This window comes from Oreochromis niloticus, linkage group LG14 (assembly GCF_001858045.2).
Source record: "Oreochromis niloticus isolate F11D_XX linkage group LG14, O_niloticus_UMD_NMBU, whole genome shotgun sequence".
NCBI classification, from domain to species: domain Eukaryota; kingdom Metazoa; phylum Chordata; class Actinopteri; order Cichliformes; family Cichlidae; genus Oreochromis; species Oreochromis niloticus.
In genome coordinates this window covers 37722569-37748065 of record NC_031979.2, presented here as the reverse complement: position 1 = coordinate 37748065, position 25497 = coordinate 37722569, and the positions used below count along the sequence as shown (strand labels likewise).

The following is a 25497-nucleotide window of genomic DNA, read 5'->3' as shown; positions in this document are numbered from 1 at the left end:
AGTGACCTGCTCATTAGGCAGGTGTTGTGCTCTTTGTAACCAATTAAAATTACGACTACATTCAGCTACAGAGGACATACAGATATATAAATGGAAATGCTGCCCGTCTGTGGCACGTGTGATGTGTTGGCATCCATTGTATGGATTTGAATGAATTTTGTATAGATGGTCATCGTGGCCCCCCGAGGATGAATCTTACCCACTTTGTTATCCTAAACCTCTCCACCAGTCCCACCAACAGGTCACCGTATTCTGATACTGGTTATTATAGGATATGTAGTAAAAAACGACTGAACCCATATCTACCTAACACTGAATCCTAACATGATACAGATACAGAGCTTAATTTTAATCCACCTCTATAGTCTATTAGTGTGTTAACTGTGTGTTACGATTTGATTAACATGTGTTTAAGCCTATTTTGTGCATGTTTGCACAAAATACAGTTAAAGTAAAACCAAACCTCTTTTATAAAGCACCAGTTTAGAAAGCACAAACGTCTTCAAAGTTTTTAACTCTGGACAAACAAAATACATGAAATACATGAATGTGATAATGACGCACGTGATAATGAGTGGATACTGTAGATGATGAAATGGCAGCTAATATCAAAGTTGAATGAAAATGAGTGACATTGAAAACCTTTAAAATATCCACGTTTCCAACAAACACTTCTAGCGGAGCACCTGCATCGTCCTCCTCCTGCTCTCCATACGAGGGCGACCAGCTTTAACGGCACCGTGACTTTAGCTCCAGGACTGAGAAAACAGACTTACTGTTGTTGTAATGAACACTGCAGCCTCCAGGGGTGCTTTCAGCATTTTAACTAATGAACTAAACGTTTAAAAAGTTAGTCTGGAGCTCATTTTTAGCCATGCTAGCAGCTTTGCAGTAAGGACGGTAACATCCACGCTTGAACGTCGATGTTTAATGAACCACTTCAAACAATCACAGTTTCCACAAAGATGAACCATCGTGAGATTTACATTTTCTTTTTTAAATATCTGCACAGCTGTTAGATGATTACTGTGAAATACGACTCACACCTACATGGACGTCTATCCTCTGAGCTTCAAGTGCTGGGCTCGACCTGCACCGAAGGTATCGAGCAGCCAGTCGTCTGTTCTCAGCTAGATGTAAAAATTTACACAGTTTTTGTAAAATTCCAAGGAGCTTGGTTCATAGTTCATTCCAACTATTTTTTTTAACAGTTTTTAAATTACTTGAACTATTTTGTACCATTTGGGAGGTTTTGGTTATTGTGCAGCCTGTTGGTCAATGATTATATGGTTCATATAAATAGACTTGACTACTGAACTCACATGGTGTTCTCTGTCAACCACAAAAGCACAGTCAAGACTTCACTGTTATATTTAAGCACCAAGAACTACGCAGCTAGCTTCAGGCATCAGGAATTTGGTTGGCTTCAGCAAATATTGTGGTTTTGTGTTAAAAATGCGACTGTCACATTTAAAACTGAAACTTTGTCCAAAACAAGTCACACTATGACATCATGTGTCGTTGCACGATGGGCAAAGGAAACCTCGTGGGTATCTGTAAGTGGTTTTGGCCAAACATCACCTGAAGAGGAAGCGAGGCTGGAGCACAGTCTCATTAACCCGGGGCGCTGAAACGTGCCATTTTACATGAAAAGTTTAGCATTGTTCATAATGCAACACTGATAAAAACATTAGCTTGTTGTTGGGAAATGCTTTCTGGTGTAAATACTAACAGAGCTGCTAGCATGGCTGTGGACTTTTTCACATCTTTAAAGGGAAAATGAAACTTTGTTTCATAAAATGAATAAGTCTGAGTTGGTCCTGGTCTAAAACATGACTATAATAACTCTCATTCAGAGAAAACACGAGCCTTCCCCATGCTGAGCTCCATCAGCTGTAACTTTAAAGGTGTAACTGTTCTCAGAGAGCTGCAGTTACGCTGCAGAGTTCAGGACTTTCTGCGGGTCTTTGATGGTGTTGCTGATGAGCCCCGTTTGGGAGTTTGTACTGTTCTGACTGTGAAGTCTCATCAGCGCCACCTCCTTGCTCTCTTCTTCGTCCTCCCCTCGGCTGCTAACCCTCCTCACGGGCAACTCCACCCTCAGCCTCTTCCAGAAGCGTGACGACAGCTCTCTGGACTTGTCCCCCTGCCATCGAACCAGCGCCAGGGCCACCCGGGCCCGCCTCAGCTCCCTGACCCAACCCTTCCTCCGGACCGGCTTGTACTGGACCAGGATCACCCGCAGGTGCCCGGCTAGTGCCATGGTGTCAATGCCGGCCTTGAGTTCCAGCAGAGCCTGGGAGCCCTGCGAGGCGTAGCCGGGGCTGACAACCACCAGGAGGCGCCTGCTGCGAGCCACGAAACTCAGAGTCTCATCTGTGATGGCTGCAGGGAGAGAGGGGTAATGAAGGATGGACGGATGAAAGGATGGATGGATGACGTGTGTTTTGGTTCACCTGTTCATTGTGTGTGTGTGTGTGTGTGTGTGTGTGTGTGTGTGACAGCACACATGAGTACTCACTCCCACCGGGCAGGCTGTCTCGGTCGAAGATGCACACCGAGTACCCGAGCTCGTTCTCCAGGACTCTGCGCAGCGTCAACAGAACAAACTGCTCCTCCTCGCTGTTCCTCGCATAGGAAATGTACACGTCGAACTCCTTATCATCTGAACACACACACACACACACACACACACACACACACAGGATCCATTACAGAGGGGAAACTTCTGAGCTTCAGTCGTCAGGAAGTCAGTGTGTAAATGTCACCCACACATGTCAAGTCAGTGAGATAAAAGTGAGTGGAAACTGATCTGATAAAGCACCTCCTCTTCCTCCTTCTTCTTCATTCTCTACAAAACTAAACATCATGGCTGAACAGTCTCACTCAAGGTTTTGGACTTTACAAATATGCTGCATGTTTCAGTAAATCGCTGCTCTCCACGTCTGTTCCCATTTTTCTACATGAAAACGTCCCTGCACACACTGCTCAGACATCCTGTGTGACATTTTGATTTGTATGTATGTATGTACAAGTTTGATTTGCAGATGTACGATACAATCTTTTTCTACTACGACATATGAAAAATGTCAAGTTTTGCCTCTGATCGAGATAAAGCGAGGGGATTTTTCTGTGAGAAGCTGACTGAGTGTCCTCAAACGCAAACATGTAGCTCTGGAGTGATTTTAGGGTCACAAACATTCTCCTTTAATAAACTAAATGCTGCGAGCACAGCCAGGCACTGTGACTCGTAACCAGAAGAAATTTAGTGTCAGGGCGTAAAAAGTGAAGTGACACTGCAGATATTTCAGTTACCTGGCAAAAAACAAGGCTGCAGCTTTATTACCTCATGTTTTACACCCCGAATATGCAGAATCATAATCACACAAAAAGGTGATAAAAACGGTGCAAAACTGCTGCATGTGAGGGTTTATGTGACTGCAGTTCATAAAGGGAACAGGCCGAGCAGGTGGAGGGCGCTGGGGGCGGGGTCTCACCTGTGTGCCGCTCGTCTGTGCCGAACCAGGAGCGATAGAGCAGCAGCAGCTCCAGCCAGAAGACGTGATAAACCACAAAGAGGATGAGCATGAGGAGCAGAGTGACGCCGAGGCCGCAGCCCAGCTCCACGGTGGGCAGCGACACTGCAACACAAGCACACCTGAGGCTTCAGTGACGGCTAAACCACACCCCCACAGACAGAAAACAACACTTCATCACAGGTCAGGAGGTCTGCCGCTACCACGCTTTCATCATTGCATTGTAACAAACCTGTAACAATGGAAGGATATCTGTGCCTTTGATCCTTTCTATCTAACGCCGCTCGAGCTCAAGAGCGCCCCCTGTGGACGTCCACAGTGAGAGTTCTACACAGGGCTGGGTATCGTCACTGATTCCTAGAATCGATTTGTTTCCGATTCACAAGGTCCCGAATCGATTCGATTCGATTCAATTAAATTCGATTTGAATCTGGGAAATTTTGACAGTCAGAAATATTATAATTCAGATCAGTACATTTACATATTTTTTTATCTATAAAAAGGAAGCTGACACACGCAAGACTTTATCAAAGGTGTGAGCGTCACAGCAGATGCCTTTGAGTCAAAGTAGCTGAAGATAAAACACAGAAAAACATGAAGGTGGTTTTCCTGGCCTGGGATTTTATAAAAACATTCTGCAGTACATCAAAAACGAAAGAAAACCATTAATCAACATATGAACGTTACCTCTGACATTACAGCGGTTTTATTAGAGACACTAAGCGTTTTGCATTTTGCATAATTTTAAAAAGTTTAAATTTGTTCAGTATTAAACAGCAGAAATTAGGTTTTCTTTTCAGAAGAATGTAAAACGAAAAAAAGGAAAAGACAGCGTCCGACAGCGCTGTAAACAACAGTAGACTTGTGCGTAACAAGCAAGTGAATAATGCAGAAAACAGATTTTTAGACGGGAAACTGTTCTTGAAGTACAGAGAGAGAGAGAGAGAGAGCTGTGCATCGTGGTGGAAGCAAAACAGTAAAAGTCAGAGTTGTTGTTTATGTGAAGCGTAGTTTGGATCTTCTTTTGCTGCTGGTTCGGTCAATATTGTTTGGAGAGAGATCAAACTAACAGCTTTAGAATCAGCGCAAAAAGGGCGTGAACACAAAGCGCGGACCCGCTGACAGATCAGAATCAGCGAGCTGTCGGCTTTCAGCCCCGACCGTGTCCGTGCAGTTGTTGTGCCAGAAAGTGATTGCCGTCCGCGGGAGCGCGCGCAGCCGCTTAAAGCTGCAGCGCCCGTCGGGTGAGAAAGGCGACATCTCACTGATTCTGATCCGCGGGTCCGCGCTGTGTGTTTACGTCCTTGTGCAGAATCCGTGTACCTGCTCTCATTTACTGTTTTGGCTGTTTGGTGGTTGTTGAAATTTTGTGAGGTTTCACCTGAGATTCTGGCGTTTCGGGCAAAATAAATTTATATTAAAAAATCGATTCAGGATTTTAATGAATCGATTTCACGTTATCCAAGCCAGAATCGATTTTAATCGATGAATCGATTATTAAAACCCGCCCCTAGTTCTACATTACCAGGGCGCTTCCTTACCTTCCTCCTCCAGCTGAGCTCTGCGTGTATCGAAGCCTCGCTCATTCTTCACGGAGCAGTAAAACTCTCGCTTCATGTCTTGGGACTGGAAATCCTGGATCACGAGGATACTCTCGATAGTCAGGTCCCTGAAGTGGTCTCTCACCACCCTCAAACCACAAAAGAAACGACATTTCAAAATAAAAGCACGCTTTCTGCAGAAAGTTACTCTTCGCTGCTTTCGTCTGATTGTTTGAGTTGTTAACAAATGCTGTGCTGCTGATGGTCTCGCAGCCTAGTATATATATCAATAAAATTGTATTTCAAGTTTGTTTAATTTAAACACCTTAAGAAAATCAGCTCCTTTCACATTATAAGCACTGAGGCTACAGATGCACTTTACACATTTTATCTTGTTTTTGTAAAACAGAAAATCTTAATAGGAGACGCTGATGAAAGTGAAGGAGGCGCCATTTAAAATGAAAAACCCAAATAAAAAAGAGCAAAAACCTTAGCAGTGCCCAACGCTCTTATCATCAAGTTCATCTGGAGATCTGACTTTATAATAAGCGCCCGTGCAGAGCGGCTCTGTTCGCACCTGTTAATTTGTTTGAATCGATCAGGAAGTTTGTCCAGCGTCTTCCCATCAACCGTCCACCAGATCTCCCGCCAGGGTTTGTCCAGGACAAACGGAAGCTGACCTCTGCACACCAGACGCACCTCGGTGCCTGAAGAGACAGAAGAATGTTCATTTCAGTCCAGGATGAAGGTAAAGTGTTTCCTGCTGCAGCCGTGGATGTTCATGTTAAACAGTTCACTCCACTCGTGGATCTGTATGATGTCATAGAGAGGGAATATCCTAATATGGTCGTTTTTAACTGCGACTCATGCAAAGCTGCATGTGGAGCTGGAAATGAGCGGCACACGTCCACTTCAAGTTCACTTTGCAGCTTTTTTCCAACTTGGTGACTGACATGACTCAAAGTGGTTTTAGTGTATTCTCTGGTTTCATTTCTGTTTAATATTTGTGGTTTATTAAGCGATCCGTGCAGAACACATGTTCCCGAGTGTGTTTTATAGCTCGATGTTTCTTTGCTGCACAGATGATTAAATTCAGTCTAATTAATGACCCGTTCAAACTTTTTTGGAGTCGCAGTTTTTGCGGCTTTGGAAAATGCAGCTGCTGTTTCATGACTTTATTTTCCTTTTTACAGACGACGACGCTGATATTGAAGTCTTAAACTGCTGCTGATGACGGCGCTGCGGCAGTCGTTTCCTTCAGACATTTATCAGCCTGCTGGCTGCAGTCCTGCTCGCCTCCATCAGCACCAACTCACACTGTGTGTACATGTCGTGTGCGTTGATGGAGCGCGTGTCCGTGCACGCCGTTAGCAGCTCGTTCTGTTTTATGAGACGTTCCACTAATTCTGAGCGGACGATTAACTTTGTGAATGTCGAGTCTCAGAGAGCCAGTTTGAAAGAAGCTGCTGGCAGACAAAGTGCCGCCTGTCCGTCTCCGTCACGTCCTCAGAGTCCAGCTGAGGGTGGAGGAACTTCCTCCACAGAGCCACATGACTCTTCCATGAACTGCTGATGTTGTCCATGCACATCTGGACAAATCAGCCTGGTTAGATTCACCCTTGTCCCCGTCCTCTGTGTTAATGAGAGACGTGGAGGTCTGTGCAGACCTTTGTGTTCATCAGTGTGAGCAGGACTGAAGGCTGCTGTAGATCAACCTCATTACACTCAAAATGTCCTTAATGGGTTCAAATATATTTGTGCAGCACGTTTTATTCAAGCTGGAGAATTTATGTTCCCACTGTGAAGAAGTCACAGGACAGCCAATCACATCAAACAGCAATCAGTTAGAAACAAATCAATGAAATGAAGTTATTTACTTCTGTGTATTTAACATAAGCTCTGTTTGTTTTGGTTTTTCTGTTCTTTACAGTTTTTATCTGTCTGCACGTTTTCCATTTTGAGCAATCGTTTCTGATCAATAACAAATTAACACTGAACGGTTTTCCGGTATCGCTCCGTCAACAGCGACCTCCGGCTGTCATCTGCACCGATCAATGCATCTGCTGCCTCGCATACAAACAGGGTCTCCATGCTGCACGACTGCAGCAGCTCAGGGTGAACGACCACACAAAGAAAACCCTTAAAAACTTGATTTTTCCTTCCACTCCTCGTTACAACGCGTTCCCAAACCAGCCAACAGAGATTTTCTCTCGTCCAGGGTCTACCCCGGGGTCTCCTCCAAACTGGGCATGAAACACCTCCAGGAGGCATTGCGCTCAGATGTTGAACCACCTTAACTCATAATGACTCTTTGGGCAGTAACTCATTCCTGAAGGAACGGGCACTCCAGCCTGTTCCTGATGGGAACCTGGTCTCAGACTGAGAGGTGCTGAAGCTGGAGGTCGCAGAGCCAGAACGACCACATCATCTGCAAGAAGCAGACATGAGGCCACTGAGCCCACAGCCCACCAGGACTCTGACTTAGTGCCAGCAATATGAACCAAACAATGGGCCCCAAAGTAAAATCCAAGGGAGCTATGATTGCCATCTCCAAGTCACGGCAGGGACGGTCAAATGTTCATGAAGTTTATGCAAATCTTTCTCATCTTGAAATCTTCACATAGAAGCTTCTAGCACGTCCTCAAGAGCCCTGAGCTGTAAAGCCGAATACTGCAATACAAACAGGAGAAACGTGCAAAGACAAAGACGACTGAACAGCGCTCGGGGGGTTTGTTCACATACCTGTTTTGACGGTGAAGATCTGGTCATTTGTCGGGTTCATGATGCTGGGCTCTTTGGGCAGCGAGAGGGGCACTGAGAGTAAAAGAGAGCACTGGTTACCTGCACGGTTACTGCCTGTAATGTCTGTACGCGAGTTAGCAGAAACGGTTTCTCACAGATGGCGGTGACGTTTATGCTCCTGGTAAAGTTGAGTGTTTGGTTCCTCCTCTGGTACTGGACTCTGCAGTAATATAAACCCTGATATTGTTCCATCATGAGGTGAACCTGCAGACTGTTTCCTTTCTGCTCCCTGTCGCTGTTCCAGAACGGATACCAGCCACACACCTGAGAACGGCAAGATTCACACACTTTAGTTTCATGCAGCCCATCCAGACCCGATCTGCAGGTGAGATTCTCCAGCTCCGCTCAGCTTCAGTTCACTGTTCAGCTGTTTGGCTTCACTGACTCGCTGACAGAAGGATTAATGAACAGAGCTGCGGCGTTTAAGAAAGGAAAAACACGAATACCACACTGAACATATTCTGTTAATTGAAAGGAGAAGTAAAACTGTTATTGCAAAAACACAGACACACTTTCATATGAGGAAGAGAAAAAAAACATTTGTGAGAGAAAAAGATTAATACTCAATGTGTTAGTATCACAAGGTGTATGACGAAACCAGTGAGACTTCTGCAGCACTTCTTTACAAAACACATTTATTTCTAGTTAAACATAAAGTACTTAATTGAAAAGCAGGTAAATTATATTTTGTGGGATTCCATAAGGCTTAATATTGGGCCCACTGCTATCTTCAAAATATAGAAAATGACTTTATACAAAGTTAGTTGAATTCTAATAACCTAAAGTCAAACTAAATATCTTTTGGGATATTTATATATCATCAATATGTCATCATTTCACCTCTGCCCCTGAAACACTGCCTTGATTTTCTTTAAAATAATATATAATAAGTGAAGAAATGTTCTATCGTAGAAAAATATTAACGACAGTCAGAGTACTAAACAAAGGTAAAGATTTCATGAACTGAGCCACATAATGTACGGCCATTAGAAAAATCGCTGACAGGAAGGGTAAAAAAAAAAATTAACCTGAATTGAAATTAAAATGAAAACTTTAACAATTCTGTTTTGCAGTGTTAGTCAGTGACTGGCTGCTCCTGTATGGGATTAGAACGATGCCACCTTATCCTATAGTCCAGCCAATAATGCGATTCACATTCGTATATACGCAGCCAATCAGCGTCGTTGACAGGCTATGACAGCGTCCTTATGTGCCGACACCGGTGTTTTAGCGAGCAAAGCGGCGTGGCTGATGTGCAGTGAAGCCACATTAATGACAACGTGTACAATCATTGGAGATGTGAGCAGGACAGACGGAACAATTGACGGGAAAAGTGTGGACTTTATACCAGTTTTTAAATTGTGTTGATCGGCCACGTAAAACCAGAGTTATGATAAAAATATCTGCAATGTTTGGTTTTCTTCCTGAATACTGTCGTTGTTTATATTTACTGCGGGAAGAAACGGTAAAAACGGCGTTTTATAAGGAAAACGCTCGAAAGCACTCTCCGCCTGTGAGCAAAAACAAAACCAAACCCCCCCCCCCCACCCTTTCCTATTGGTCGAAAAAAGTACCGTGTCGACCAATCAAAAAATGATATGGCAACGTGGCATCTAGTTGTTAAGGAACGGGGGGAAGTTTTAGGAGTGACGGCGGTGTTCTGAGATGTGAGAGATTTGCGACGTTTAGCACAAATCTTGTGTAGTTAGTGTGTAGTTAGTGTGTAGTTAGTGTGTAGTTGGTGTGTAGTTGGTGTGTAGTTAGTGTGTAGTTAGTGTGTAGTTAGTGTGTAGTGTAGTCAATAGTTTTGTTGTGTGTGTCAGAACAATGAGGCGGCTGCTGAATGTTACAGGTGTTACAGCAGTGATACATCTCCTGCTGTCAGGCCTGCAGGTATCAGGCTGTTGTTCTCCTTTATCTCATAGTGGACAGAAATTAATTTTTGGAGTGGCACAAATAATTTGTGTGGCATCAGATTTGATGCAGAACAGCTGATTGTTCTGTAAATAGTTTGAAATGTTTATTTAAAAACGCCTTGGCTGCATTAAAAAAAAAAAATAGCTGCAAAAAACTTTGTTGTTTGCCAAACTGAGTTACTTTTTTTGAAGTAATAACTATATAATTAATTGCCCAACATTGGTCATTATATGCTGTATTTTGCAGACAGAGAGTTACAGACTCTCTCCCAGACCACAGACTCATAATACAAGTCAGAGCTTTATAAAAAAAAAAAAGAAAGAAAGAAAGTTGTGTTTTCGAAATTGGAGTTCAAGTTATTTTTACTTCCAATAGTGTTAACATACTACACAGGTCATGAACAAGATTTTTTACATTTTCATTGTAAGTGGGCTAAAGCAGTTAATTAAAAGTAGTCTAACATAAATGTAAATGCTGTAATTTGATTTTAATGTAACTTGGATGGATTAGATGCTGGCGTGACCACAGTGCACACGTCTGATGTTGCTCACAGTGGTCCAAGGGACGCTCAGGGACTTTGTGTGTTCGCTCAGACACATGAAGAATTAGAGGGAACATTGGTGGAGAGACTTGGTTAAGTCACTACTCGCAGAACAGACATCGATATGTTTGGTATTTGATTCAGTTTTGAGTTCTGCTGTTTGTGGCGTTCCCCAAGGTTCAGTGTTGGGGCCCAATGTTGTTTACAAAACTATGAAAATGTTATTATTTGCAGACGATTTACATTTTCCTCATAACATTAAAGATATACTCGATTACTTTTGATCTACTGACATTTAAGAAATGTAAATTCAGGCTTTATAAAGAACCGAGTGTCTAAAAGGGTTTTAATTTGGTTTCATACAGAGAACTCAGAGCCTGAAGGACCAGGCTTTATTTCAGTGAGCAGCATTATTTTAATGTGATTCTGAGTATCTGAATGCAACAGAATCAAAAACTGCAGATGAAACAGGACAGGGATTAACAGCAGTGCTGAAAACTTACCAGGTGCCTCGCAAAGTACCATTGGACCTTTGGCGTGCTCTCTGACATCTTGGTGGCGTCCTGCAGGTCTGGACAGTCCAACGTCTTCCCCTCCTGCAAAGGGATCAAGTCCTCAATCGGTGCCACAGCAACTGGAAGCCCACACTTAACGACGTCGTCCGGCTGCAACACTTTGAGGCGGATGGCGATCTTACTGCAGGAGGACTTGTTACTGCAAGTCAGAGACGGGAGATGTCAGCAAACAGGAACCCATCCAGAGCATCTGCACGTTTCAGCTCAGGTCAAACATTCAGATTTTTATGGGGGGGGGGGGGGGGGGGGGGGGGCAGTACGGAGATTATGTAGGGAAGTGAGGACAGACTGAGAGTGAATGACACACAGGAAACGGTCTGGGGTGGACTCTAACTCAGGCGCCAGCTCAGGAAGGCGCATGTTTCCCACGATGCTGCATCAGCTCTTCTAAAAGCCTGCAAGTTTCGGGGAACTGACGGCGTTCAGAAACGGCATTCAGCCGAAACGTGACTAAGTGGAGCAGAGCAAACCACAAACCCACAGGACGCGAACACAGGCTGTGATTTTGGGTCATCGCTGGTCTCGGCATCATCAGCACAGCAGAAAGAAGCTGGTTGACTCTCTGCTTCATCTACTCTAAAACTACTGAGCCTCTTATGTTTTCACAGGGTTGAGATTCAGATTAAAGATGCTAAACATCACCAACAAACTAATTATTATCTTATCAAATGAACAGTCCTGCACACGCTAGCCCAGCTGTGCTGTTTTACTCTCAAAACCAAACGTCAGGAACTTACAAGCTACAAATACGTGAACTCAGAGTCTCGTAAGAACTCGAGTTTTGACCTCTGAAACGTGTGGACGCTATTCCTGCATCTGTGTCTGCACGGCTTTGTGCATGTGCCAAATAATTCTCTGAAGCTGGTAAGACAGAGGAAACAGGAAGTGACCTGACCACACAGGAACACAGAACTAGATCACCTTGTTCTCTGAGGTCTGCTGCAGTATTGGTACCGTAAGCAGCTCTGGCAGCACTCGTACCACAGACGGCAGCAGCCTCGTCATGATGAACGGCCCGGCAGTGAAATAAACGACTACATCAGAAGAAATACGTTTGTGTTTGTAGCAAATATGAAAATAAAAACACAGACGCCAGTTTTTATGTCTTCATTAGTCACAAAATAACTGATGTGAGCTTAATCTGGTCGTGGCTCAGACGACTTACAGGCAGAGCTGTAATGCACTCTCGGACAGAGCCTGATCTCCATCCACCTTTGAAATGTTTGCTGTGTGTGTGTGTGTGTGTATTCATACCTTTGTAGGGACCAAAAATTGGAAGTTCAGTAAACTTGTGGGGACCAAAATCCTGGTCCCCACAAGTTTGAAGGCGTGTCTGAGACTCAAAATGTGGTTTTCGTGTCAGGGTTACAGTTGCGTTAGGGTAAGCATTATGTTAATTAAAAGTCCCCACAAGATATGAATCCCCGACGTGTGTGTGTGTTTTATTTATGTGCTGAGATAATCTGTCCAGTTCAGTTTTGTTACGGCCGACTCCTCCGAGTCCCCAAAAACGTTCTGATGGAGCTGGAGGAAACCCCTCCCGTCCTCACTGACTCACTGCAGAGCCTCGCCGTTTGCTCACCGTGTCAGTGGGCGAGTGTATGCCGTGTGCAGAATGCAGCGGGTTCGAGTCCGGCTCCTCTCTCTCTCCTGTCTGTCTAATAAAAATTCCACGAACAATCATCTTTAAAAACAAAGCGTGACTTTTGTGCACGGCCGTCTAAGTTTTCATGTTTTTTTCAGTGTCATTAGAAATGAATGAATCTCATCCTGGAAGCGCTCATTGGCGAAAAGCTTTATATAAATGTTCAAATTTCAGAATGTTTTTAATTGTATTTTAAAATCTATTCTATTCGTATCAGATCTACAAACACAATGCTGATGTCATTATCGGGGATTTCCAAAGAGCCGGCTGACGTCGGAGTGTTTTAGTATCGGCCTTCCCTTCGGGGGGCTAAGCGGGTTAAATATCAAACACAGAAATGGTGAAACAAAGCGTCCTCTGAGCGTCGGCTCGTTATTTAAAATGCTTCTTCGTCTTTTTGTGTTTCAAGGTGCTCGATGAGCTCACATCAGCCTGCTGCTGTTACTCCATCTGATTAACGTGTCATCGCCACACCGTCAAAATGCTTCACGCTTAAAACTCTAACTCCTAAAACTAGTCCACATTTTCATTCTTCTGGATTTCAGAATAAAAGACTCATTTATAAATATGTTCCCGTGCGTTGCATGGTCAGGTGACTCGTGAGGTCGAGTAACGCTAATCTGCTTCCTGTTCCCATCACTCAAAATGAATACGAGGAAAAGTCAAACGTAAATAATTTTAGTAAAACGGGGCAGGTGATACTTTACTGACAGAAGTTCAGTCGGCATCACGTGATCATCACTTTTATGTCGTCATCTCGCTCCGTCCGGAGGCTCGCCCGGACCCTCCTCATCCCCTCGGGACCTGATCCCGTTTGCTGAGTGTTACTTGGAGGTTTGGAGCGAGTCCAGCTGACAGGACTTATCCGTGGAGCTGAGCGGCACATCTTTAAGATGCTCTCACAGCCACTTTGGATGATTAAGTGTGGAGCGGCCAAGACGGAGGATCGAAGCTAAGAGAGCGGCTCGTTTTATCTGACTGATCTACAGGCTGATGACCGCGCTGGACCGGTCCGTGTTGGATAATCAGCCGGCTGGAGTCGCTAAAATCGAGACCTATCCGAGAGAAAGACGAGTCTGAAGACCCTCCGTCAGAACTTATATAAATGTGAGAACAGAGAGGTCAGCTGTGGTTGCAGTGAGGTTAAATATAATGTGGTCACTGAATGCTGTTGGAGATGGAGTCCCTCTGTCACCCCTCGCCAACAGCGGCAGTGGAAGTGGGTGTGGCTAAGGTTGAATTGCTAATCATTTACACCTGAGGATAAAGGTGTGCTGGAGGCTGGCTTTGGGAAGCTGCTTCGTAGCACTTTTAAAGCAGTTTGAAATAAAAATAGCATTTCTGGTCGTAACAGAAGGATTACAAACTGGTCCCAGTGTGGCTGGTATTGAACTCAGAGGGTGAAGGACCAGTATAAAACCAGTATTTGTAATAAAATCTCGAGGTTCTGACGCTCTGGGCCGTTGACGGGCGAAAACATTAGACTCTGTGTGTAGGAATAACAGGCTGTGAAGGTTAAAACATCCCGAGGAAACAAAATGTGAACAGATTTCCAGGAAAAGAGGAGGTCGTGTTTAAAGAGGCTCGATGTGAGGAAACAGGAATCGTCTATGTCCAGATGAACAGAATCAACCTTTTGGGATTTACTTGCCTGGATGTTTGAGCGTGCATCAAGACAAATATATACATATATATATATATATATTTATTTATTTGCAACAGGCGCTTCGGTTCAGATGAAAGCTTAAAAACAACCTTTCCCAGCAGCCCTGGCGTCTTACCGCAGCATGCAGATGTACTGGCCGGTGTCGTCGGCGATGGCCGGCTGCAGAAAAAGTCTCTCTCTGTCTTTGCTGAGCCGCGAGCTGCAGAGCAGGATGACATCACGAATGAGTGAACGTAAATCAGACACGACTCAATTAGAACAACATTAGAACAAAGTCGGCGAGGCGGATCGAGCCGCCTCCCAAACACCATACGTCCTCTCTGGAAGGGAAATCGTTACAGCCCACTTCATCATTCAGCTCCTCTCAAAGTGCCTCAATTAGACACAACCCCCCCCATCTGCTTTAAACTCAACCAGGCTCATCTGTAATCGATCACAAACACATCGGCTGTTTATTCCCTCTGTTATTCTGCAGAAAACATAAAGTTTATATAGAAATAAACCTAAAACCATGAACAGGAGCAGTGGAAACCTGCAGGGCAGAAAAATGAAGCAGGTTTTGGTCCTTTGGCTTCAGCTTCCTTCTAAACTTCCCCTGAAAACGACACCAACGCGTTAACACGACACACAAACACATCTGGGGGTTACCTGTACGTGATTGGCTGCTCCAGGTCGTGGCCCTCGGGGAGGCGGTACCAGAAGAGGTTGTGCCCGGCGCTCTGGGTGGAGGTGTAGTTGTAGACAGAGGGATGAGAGAAAAGAGGACAGGAGAGCCAACCGACCTCGCCCTCCACGACAGAGACCGCCCCCACGCTGGACTCGCCCCAGTCGTAGCACATGGGCTCTGAGAGGAACATTAAAGGAACAGTTCAGCCAAAGCAAGTCATCGGCGTGCAGATCACACCGAGAACGAGCCAAACATTCAACTGGTGAACTTTTTTATCATAAACTGATGAGTGAACAGGAAGAGGAAGAGGAGTTCGTGGGGGTTCTTCCTCTCCCTCTCTGGATCAGGTCCAGGATGCTGGTCTGGCTCCGATTTAGAGTTTTTATGTGCGAATTAAACAGAGCTTAGTGGATGTCATCGTTAACTGGCCTTGTTAAAGGAGCGCCGTTATTACGCGTCCGTCTCATTAAAGGATTAAAGCGCAGAGGGCAGCTGCAGCACTGAAACTCCTCGGAGCTGAGATTAAACTGCTTGCAGCGGTTATTGAATTTGGTGCAAAAAGCTGCAGGAGTGAAGGACAAAGCCGTGCGTGTAAACAGATGGCTGATATGATGGAGGCACAGATTCAGAGACTTCTGACCCCGACCTCCAGGCTCAGAATATCCCAGCGTCCAGCTGGGAAACACAGACATCAGCATCTGGCACACAGACAGACACCCGGCACAGATTATCATGACTGCTGCCTCACATGTCCAGAGCCAACTGAAACCTTGTTTACTTCTTGAAATTTAGTGTGGGAACCAGATTATGTAACACAGAAAGAGTTTTTTTGGTATGTTTTGGGGCTTTTTAGCCTCTCTTATGTTTGGAAAGCTGAGGAGGGAGAACAGGGGACAGGACACGGCCTCTGCATCAGCCCAGCCCGCAGAGCTGAACCAGCCCCACACGGAGCTTTCTGTAGCACAGAGCTGTGCAACAGTCACGCCTCGTTTCTTTATGTTGGGCAGGAAAATTGGAAATAGGTGCAGTGATTTATTGAAACTTGGAGAAACATACACAGAAATAGGGCAAAAATATGTGACCGCCTTTATTTTTCTGCTCAGTCTGAACTCCGAGCAGCTCTGTCGCCTCTGTACGACGTAAACATGCAACCTAAACTAAGGTATGCAATAAAAGCGGGCTTTATTCGTTCTGACTGAGCTGTGCCTGGATGATTTGGTGCGTGTGTGAAATGTTTCCTGCTGCAGATGTTCTGATGATGCAGATGTTAATAATATGAATAAAGCCAAACAGCCCTCAGTCAGAGTTTTACTGGCCCACGTATATTTTAACTGGTCTGTGGAAAAAAAGTTTTATTTTTATATTTTGTAAATATGAAAACAACTTCATTAATATTTTATTTATATATTATTCGAGTAATCTGGAAGAATATTCTTACAAAGCCTTTAACTGAATGCGCACACCCCATGCCCCCCTTCAGACTCAGCCCTGCTTGCTGCAGGTATGACGGCAGTGGGTGAAGAAGCTGAAGGTGATGAAGGTCTCGGGTTAGGTGAAACATCAAAATCATCTCTTTCTCTTAACCTGAGCTCACCGACTCGTAACGGCTCCGCCTCTTTGCTCTCTGCAGAGTGTGTGTAGACCAATGGGTGCAGACAGACTCCATGTTTAACTATGACATCATCATCTTAGTCACAGGCATGCTCTTTGATACGTTTCTACTGCGGGTCTATTTTCAGTTGGAAATACGGGCGAAGCGCTCACTGACGTCACGAGCTCTTTATTAAATGAAGCTCAAAGCAAAAAATGAGCATCAGGGATTTTCTGTAATACTCTGTGAACTGGGCATTCCTAAAGAAATGGACAATAAAATATCATCAGCATAGAAATTACACGAACATCTGTTTAAGTTCCAGATTGCTGTCACTGTCTCTGCTTATGAAACTCATATAAAGGTGGAACAGGAAAAAAACTACAGGGTGAATTTTCCCAAAGCAGACATCGTGCCACGCTGAATGAGGTGTCAGTAAAGCCATTAGTGCTGTCGTATTTATAGCTGGTGTAATTCTCCTGCAGTGAAGATGAAACAGCTCTAACTGATGGCCGTAACTAAAAAGAGAAAGTGCAAACCCTCATCCTGGATTTTTATCGTAAGCAGGACTTAAATTACCAATTGATCATCAGAATTAGCACAGACCAATTTCCCCTCAATTGATTTAATTGAGCAACGGTCTCAGCACTGACCCGAGGCCAATCAGTCAGTCAGATTACAAAGCACTCAGCTCGGTCTTCAAGCACCTCATCTATAATGAACGAATGAATTAAATGGAGGATAAAGATGATTGCTGTTCAACACAGCATAGGATAATAATGAGGATGACTATCATCCACCACGAGGCTTCAGACGCCGTCTGAGCAGACTCTTTTTGTTGACGTGTGCGACCCCTAAACCCACCTAAGCACAGGAAATACCCTTAAAATCATATTTAAGGCCAACCTCACAGTTCAAACTGAAACACTGAAACTATCTGAAGGTGCAAAACATTATCAGGGATCAGTGGGACCTCTGTAACCATAGAAACCAGGTAATTCATGAATTACAATCCTGCTAATGAGAAAAATCCAACAACAGAAACAGTTTCGATCTCGTGGTGGCGGCAGAAGAACCACCGACTCCCAGCGGCTCGTCTGGGGTCCCGAGCCTCAGTTTGAGAAACTAAAGTGCAGGTGGGTTTGAGGATCGTGAACACCGAGCTCTGGATTAATGGAGGCTCTGTGCCCCTCCTGTACGGAGCTGGATCGAGTGTGCGTGTTGGTAATTGACCTGTCAGGTTTTCCCGGCCGGCGTATTAGTCTTTCTATTAAAACCTTCTCCAGCATCCGTCCACCTCTGCCCGTCCTCCTCCCTCGCTATCCATCCATCCACCTACACTAATGCCTCCAGTCTGATCCTACCTCTGCACCTCCCGACACACACATCATCCATCCATCCGTAACAAGCTGCAGCGTTTAGCTTCAGCCCCAGCGATCTGTATGAAGATAATAAGACTACAGTGATGGCGTCGCTGTGTTTTGTGATGCTTCTGCAAATGGAATCAATAATCTGGTTGAAACAGTCGGGAAAACACTTTAACATTGATCTGCAACTCGTGTCAGAATCGACGTTTGACTTTAGTCATTTTATTTACTTTTGTAGTTTTTAGCCTTTCAGACATCAAATATAGCTTTAGTTTATTTCTTCACATCTACTATTACACCCAAACATCTTTGCTTTTAATCATCGTTATCAGGAATGAGTGTTTGTCAGGCCCTGTTTAGTCTCTATAAGCAGCTGTATGGATGTGCAGCCCGAGTCAGTCGTGTGTGTCTGCAGTGTGAGCGTGGAGGGAAACTCGCGACCTTCAGGGTGAAATTTAAAATCACATGTTGTTGTTTTTGAAACGGCTGATTTATGGCACGTTTGAAGAGAGCAGCTTTCCCCGAAGAATTCGTGTAGGTTCCGCCTGCAGCGTCCCCTCCCCTCCTCCTCACTCTACATCCATCCACCTCCTCTACACTGACCTCCCACTGCCCACCATCACCTCCCCTCCACCCTCCGACAGCGTTACAAATGAGCCTCCTCGCTCAGGAACCATCCATTCGCCGTCCCACGGGGCGAGAGCTCCGGCTTTTAATTAACCTCACTTCTGCAGAGTTGCGCCACAGAAACAAGAAAGATTTTCAGTTAAGCAGACCCGAGAGGCTCTTACAGGGAAACACGGCACTCGTATTTGTCCCTCTCAGTTCCCTTCAGCGCAGGAAGAACTCGTCGCCCTGATGGATCCAAATCCACACTTCATCCTCACTCCTGTGCCTCTAAATGAGAATTACCTGAAGCTTTTAAAACAAATGTGCATTCAGATTTTTATGTTTTCTGCGTCGCTGCTGCTGAAAGACAAAAAATGCATTTTGTTTTCTGCCAACAGACTCAAGTCACTGACTCGACCCCCCGAGGAGCTCCGATCTCATCCCACCTGTCACAGCTGTCACCTACCTGTTGGAGCGCTGGACTGACTGACAGCAGGGGAAGTCCCGCCCATCACGGTGAAGAGGAAGACGAGGGCGGAGATGAAAGTTGCCCTGCAAAGACAAAAACTGTTAATGTTTATTTTTCAACAACTTTCAAAACAAACACAAACAACATGAATCTGTTTCAAACTTGAGAAATAAAATTTGTTTGGGGTCATTCTTGTCATCATTTTTTCCATAACTCCATCCATGACTTCAACTTTTTAAGTGAGTGAGAAAACCAAAGAAAACATTAGACATACATATGTGTGGTCTGAATATGTCTGAATATCTTTATGAAATTATTTATTCCACACAGGCTCTTTTGTTACGTTGGGTTTGTGTAACATCAGGGTTTAGAATTACAGTCCTCCTCACATACAAGGTCTTATCTTAATGACCTTGTAGTACCATATCACCCTATTAGAGCACTTTGCTCTCACACTGCAGGCTTACTTGTTGTTCCTAGAGTATTTAAAAGTAGAATGGGAGGCAGAGCCTTCAGTTTTCAGGCCCCTCTTCTGTGGAACCAGCTTCCAGTTTGGATTCGGGAGACAGACACTATCTCTACTTTCAAGATTAGGCTTCAAACTTTCCTTTTTGCTAAAGCATATAGTTAGGGCTGGACCAGGTGACCCTGAATCCTCCCTTAGTTATGCTGCAATAGACGTAGGCTGCCGGGGATTCCCATGATGCACTGGGTGTTTCTTCTTCACTCACTATGTGTTAACAAACCTCTCTGCATTGAATCATACCTGTTATTAATCTCTGGCTCTCTAACTCTGTGCTGAAAAACTCACTGCAGCTGACCTACCAGCAGTCTACACACCTGTCTGCTAATTAACATGTCTGGTAACTTGCACACATATGTAACTAGCTAGCAACTAACCAGCCAACCAACAGCACACACCTTTGGATGCTGGTCAGGTGAGCAGATTGTGGAGAGATATCTGAATGATTCGAGAATGCGTTTGTTTTGTAAATTCGCATCCGTCGCCGGGGAAACCTCCGACACACGCCGGCTGTTTTACTGGACTACAGCACAGAGTCCAGGCCGACCTACCCCACCTCTGTCTGTCTGTGTACCTCCATCTCCATAAATCTGCAGCAGCAGCAGATTGAGCTGATTAATCCAGTCGTTATCTGAGATGAGATGGATGATGATGACCTCCACGTCTAAGGAACTGACTTCAAATAAAAACCAACTGGCATGGCAGAGAGAAATGAGAAATTTTATCTATTTTCATTTCATTTTATTGGTTTATTGTGGGAGTCCGTGTTTGCTCTACAGCAGCGAGTCATGGTTAATTTTTATGGATCAATACGTGCCACCTCCTCCTGCGTGCAGCTCGCTTCAGGACAGGAAAGGGGGTTAAAGGTCACATGCCTCCTTACATAGATGATCACAGCTAAATAAAAGCTAAAGATAAATGTGAAAACCTCAGAATGAACGGAAATCAAATAAAAAGTAGACTTCTGCCAAACAACAGAATCTGAGTCAAACTCTAAACACAGGAAATGTCTTCAGGTTTAGTCGTTGTTAATCTGCTTAAATCTGCAGCCTCAGCGAGCCGTTACTATCATACAGTACTCACATATATCATTATTTTAAGTATACAGCTGACAAAGCCATGCTTTATCCTAATAATCTATAGAAAGCAGAGTACAGATAACCCGGTTACTAACAGATAAAATAAAAAAGGAAAGGCACGGCTCACAGGGACAGTAAGTCACGGTCCGCTGCACCTCCACAGAGAGGCTGATTAATGTCTCTGAAAAACGACCCGAGCTGCAGGCAGGTAACTACTGATGTCACGCCGTCTGAATAACAGACCGCCTTCATGGTCGCTTAGTAATCCAAACCCATCGCACTGACAGGAAGAAGCTTTGCAGCTTGTTTGTCTTTCCTTCATCCACCTGGAACAAGTGGAGGAGACTCAGTCAGCTGATCGCAGGTGAGGCGTTAATGCGCTTAAATCTGGAAATCTGAAAAGTCACATGATCAACACGACAAGCTGATCGCTGAAAACGGTTTTGGGCTGAAATACAGTTGTTGGCAATGAGTTTTCTCAGTTGCCATGGTAATGCTTCGTCTCTGAGGAGGATGGGCAGCGTATATTTATCCTGCAACCCACCTCCACCCGAGCTCCTCCCTGTCATGGCATTCCTAACTACGTGAGCGTGAAACCTGCTCTCTCCGAGGAGGTCGTGGAAGACCGGAGACGGGTCGGAACAACAATCTGAATAATCTCGTCTTGCTGGAGGCCAAAGATGTAACTGGAATTAAAATTTGGAGTTGATCCAGATTTTGGATTCAGGAACTTTCTGAGAGATTCTTCATCATTGTGAGAAATGACAACAGTGGTAGCATATCTTCACACATTATTATCAAAATGAGTAATTTATTTATTAATGTGTGACTTATGTATATATATATATGTATATTGTACTATTCTTAGTTAGCGTGTTGTCTGTTTTGTTAATGTTGGTTTATAATGGAGCACTGTAACAAAAAATAATTTCCCCCAGGGATCAATAAAGTATTCTGATTCTGATTCTGATTAAAATTGTGAGTCATTGTTATATTCTCATGAAAACAGTGACTCAGATCCAGAGACTCACTTTAATGCTGGCTTGAAAGACCTGACAGTTAACCTGGTGCGTGCGGAGCAGCCAGCACGACTGTGTGAACATCTGGACGTCTGCGTCCATTCTGACTGTAAATCACTGCAGAGACTCCCACAGGAACACTGCCATCGCTTTGTTTCCTCCAACTGCTTTTTGTATTTCCATTCTGTGATTTTTCTTCACTATGGTGCCAGAAGTATTCACAGGTCTGCCTTCGCACACCCAGGCCTGGCTCACACTCTCTGCTCTGATTCATCGCTGTTGTGTCGGGTTGAGGACTCTGTGCAGGCCAGGCAGGTTCTTCCACACCAACCTCGCTCATCCATCCGTCTTCATGGACCTGCTGTTGTGTGCAGTCCCCCTCCACCAAACTTGACACTTGACACAGTGCAGTCAGACAAGTACTGTTGTCCTGGCAACTGCCAAACCCAGACTCGTCCATCGGATTGCCAGATGGAGAAGCGTGATTGGTCACCTCCAGAGAACACGTCTCCACTGCTCTAGAGTCCAATGGCGGCGTGCTTTACATCACTGCATCCGAGACTTTGCATTGAGCTTGATGATGCAGCCGGTCGCCATGGAGACCTGTTCCACAAAACTCTCTACGCTGTTCTTGAGCTAATCTGACAGTAGACAGTGGGTGACCTCTGTGCACGGCGCACCTCAGGATCCGCTGACCACGCTCTGATTTTACGTGACCTACCGCTTCATAGTTGTGCTGCTGTCCCTCACCATCGATCCCACTTTGCTGTAATCCCACTAACAGCTCACTGTGGAATATTTAGTGGCGAGGAAATTTCACGGCTGGAGCTGTTGCACAGGTGTCGTCTTATGGAAGTGACTGGAACACCTGAATTCAATGAGTTGGATGGTGAGTATAAATATATCATTCGGGAGACGACTGCAGCGAGCCGGGCGTGAGTATAAATAATTACGAGCTTGCGTTGACCAGCACATCGGCGATAACCGCTGCCGTAGGTCTCAGACTGAGCCTGTCGAAGGTTGTGATGCAAACAGAATCGTGACTCACGTCTTTATCTGCTTCATGCCTCTCATGAACAGAAACCAGCCTCCCAGTATAGAAACCATCACTTTCACTTCAGTTCCCATTAGTCTGATTAGTCATGTGGTCTGGGAAAAAATTCCCCAAACTTCCAGTAAGACTTTGTTCTGTTCGACCAACACCTGAAAACCCACAAACGTACATTTTATGAAAACATAATAGGCAAGTTCTCACATCTGAGATGTGAGAGGCCGCAGATTTCAGCTGTTCCTGTTTGAGTTTGTAATATTTTAATAACAAACTAACGGCTGAGCGATGGGAAATTGCACCACAGCAGAAAACGAGTAAGAAGGTGAAGAAAGATGGAGAGGCGCTGCAAGAGACAGACGGAGGGACATAAAGAGTCACGGTGGACGATCAGGCAGAACTAGTGGATCCCAGGAGGGACATACAGACCCAGAGCTGCTCACCAACGCCATCCATCACACACACACACACTCACACACACCTCCTGTGTGTGTTTGTACGAGCGAGCGATACGCTTCATCACAGGTACAGAGATATAACCCCCTCGAGCTTCGCCCCAGAGGATTCTGGGTACTAGATTGCCCATTTTATAGAGACTGGGTGATTTAAACAAACACTCAGCAGCTTCCTCTGAGGAATCTTCATCACTCCATCTGCACACTTCATTTACAGTTTACTCATCTGCTCACTGTGAACGCTCACTTTTATTTCTTTGTTGTTTTTCTTTGTTGGGGGGGGGGGGGCGGTTACTGCACTGCCTCATCAGTTCAGTGCTTAGATCTGATGATGATGATGATGAAGCGGCATGTGGGCTGCAGTTATGTTTCTGCTGATCACTGCAGACTCTGACCTGATTGACTATAATCTGATTACGGGGCCAGATCGATGGAGACTGTCCTCCAAACGTCAGACTCACATTTAAAAGTGTCCACTTCCAGCTGCCTTCACCTCCGCACAGCTGTGAAACAAACTTCATCATTTTAAGAAGCTCTCGGTGCTTCACGTAAAATTCGGCCCTCATAACATATCTGAATTTGAACGTCCACTCACAGCAGCAGCAGCAGAACGAAGGGTAAATGATTTACTGGAGTTGTACATGTTTTTGAGTGAGGGCAGGTCGGGGCAGGGCACACACGCCGAACCGAAGAACACATAAACATGATAACAGCTGCCGCGTGGCTCTGCTCCGAGCGCGTGTTCTGATAAAGAAAATCGATCCACGCAGGAATTGTGAGATTTTGAGAATGAAACTCGGCATACAGGCGCACGGACACCAGCAGAGAGGCTCTGCGTCCGGACAGCCCGCTGCGGATCACCGGTGTGCGGGGTGATGCTCTCACTGACGGCGGCTCTCCGTCGTGAGCCCGCAGAACCAACCCGAGTCTGTAAAAGCACAGCGCCAGAGTCCGTAGAGGAAACAGTACATGTAAAACCAGCAGGCGGTCACTTACATTGGCAGCAGGTCCTCCGGGGGTGAGAGGTGTGAGTCCGGTCGGGGCTGTCCAGCTGGATGTGCCGGTGGGCGGACACAGAACCAGGAGTGTCCGCGTCTAGTGTGAGGCGCCAGAGTCCTGCGGCTCACTCACTCCCTCACCCTCCGGGAGCAGCGGGGCTGGTGATTAACGGCCGCGTGTCAGGGCTCGATCTCGGCTGTAAATCTCCCGCGGAGGCCCCGGTGCTCCGGGAACTCCTCCAAAGTGACGCTCGGAGCTGCTCCGGGTAATTAAGCAGCCGCGGTTAACATCACGCGCCGACTAATTAAAGCCGTGGGAGGGTAGAGTGAGCCTGCGGACAGCTGTGGACAGATGCTAACAGATGTTAACAGCTGGACTCGGTCCGCACAAACTTTAAAGAGTCTTAAAAGCGCGTAAAAGGCGCAGCGAGCGGCGCAGTGTTTACATGGAGGAAGTAAAAGTTCCGCGGATTCCGGTCCACGCTCCTCCTCCTCTCTCACTCTGTTGCGACATCGATCAGAGTGATTTCCCAATAACACACACACAGCTCCGTGAACGTGCCCCCCCCTCTCCATTAACAGGTCTGTTGTTTGGTATTAGGATGGATGATCGTGTCTGAAATAACGGCGCTTTATTCATTTCTAACTACCTGTGATCCATTTTTGAATTCACTGCGTTTTTCTATTCATGTTTTTATTTCATTCACATTTTTTTTATCAAGATTTGAAACTAGTAAAATAAAATAAACTCGCTGAATAAAATAAAAGCCTCAAAAACGTTCAGGCTTAATTTAAAGAAATCGCCAGAAACTCCAGCTGGGAACCAACAGCAGTGCTGCTACAGTCGGAAACTGTAATCTGATTACAATGGTTGGACTAAAAGTTCCAGCCTGGTGTGATGTCGCCCCCTGGTGGTGTCTGTCAGCAGTCTCAGCTTTGCAGGCGCCCGCAGCGGCTCAAAGATGACCCGAAGGAGGCGAAATTCGTTCAAATGTAGTGAAGTAAATTTAAAATAGGAGAAAAATAAAACTTGATCAATCCCAATTATATGACTCTTTCACAATAAAAGCCTCTCACCTGTTGACACGATGACAGTCATGTCAGAGAAAAAGCTACCCAGGTGTTTCACAATAAAATTCCCATGTTTCTTCACAGTAACCCTCAGCTGTTTTATTTTTAATATAGTGAGGATGAGAGATTTGATCAAACTACTGAAATGTGTAAAACTGGTGAAAATTCAATGGAAAGCTCTGCAGCCTTACTCTTCCTGAAGGTGTTAAAGGAAATTAAACTCATACAGTCCACCTTTACAGCAGTGACGATGGAGGACCAGCCAGTTCATTTTCATCAATAAATAATCAATAAAAGTGTGATTGATCAGAGCAGAGTAAACCTGAAGTTTCTGATCCAGCTTCGCCTTAAAATTCCTCCTACAGCTTCACAATAAAA

At 45.1% G+C, this 25497-nt stretch overlaps 1 protein-coding gene across 1 annotated transcript; it reads right to left on the bottom strand.

Moving 5' to 3' along the window:
* Positions 1-43: 43 nt before the first annotated feature.
* Positions 44-24548, bottom strand: il1rap (interleukin 1 receptor accessory protein). Its single transcript, XM_013273647.3, has 12 exons — positions 24047-24548; positions 18924-19009; positions 14872-15067; positions 14339-14422; positions 10841-11051; positions 7975-8143; positions 7820-7891; positions 5655-5784; positions 5078-5226; positions 3498-3641; positions 2522-2665; positions 44-2385 (listed from the first exon to the last, which is right to left on the bottom strand). Coding segments are annotated over exons 1-12 (1839 nt in total). The 5' UTR covers positions 24049-24548; the 3' UTR covers positions 44-1933.
* Positions 24549-25497: the final 949 nt, after the last annotated feature.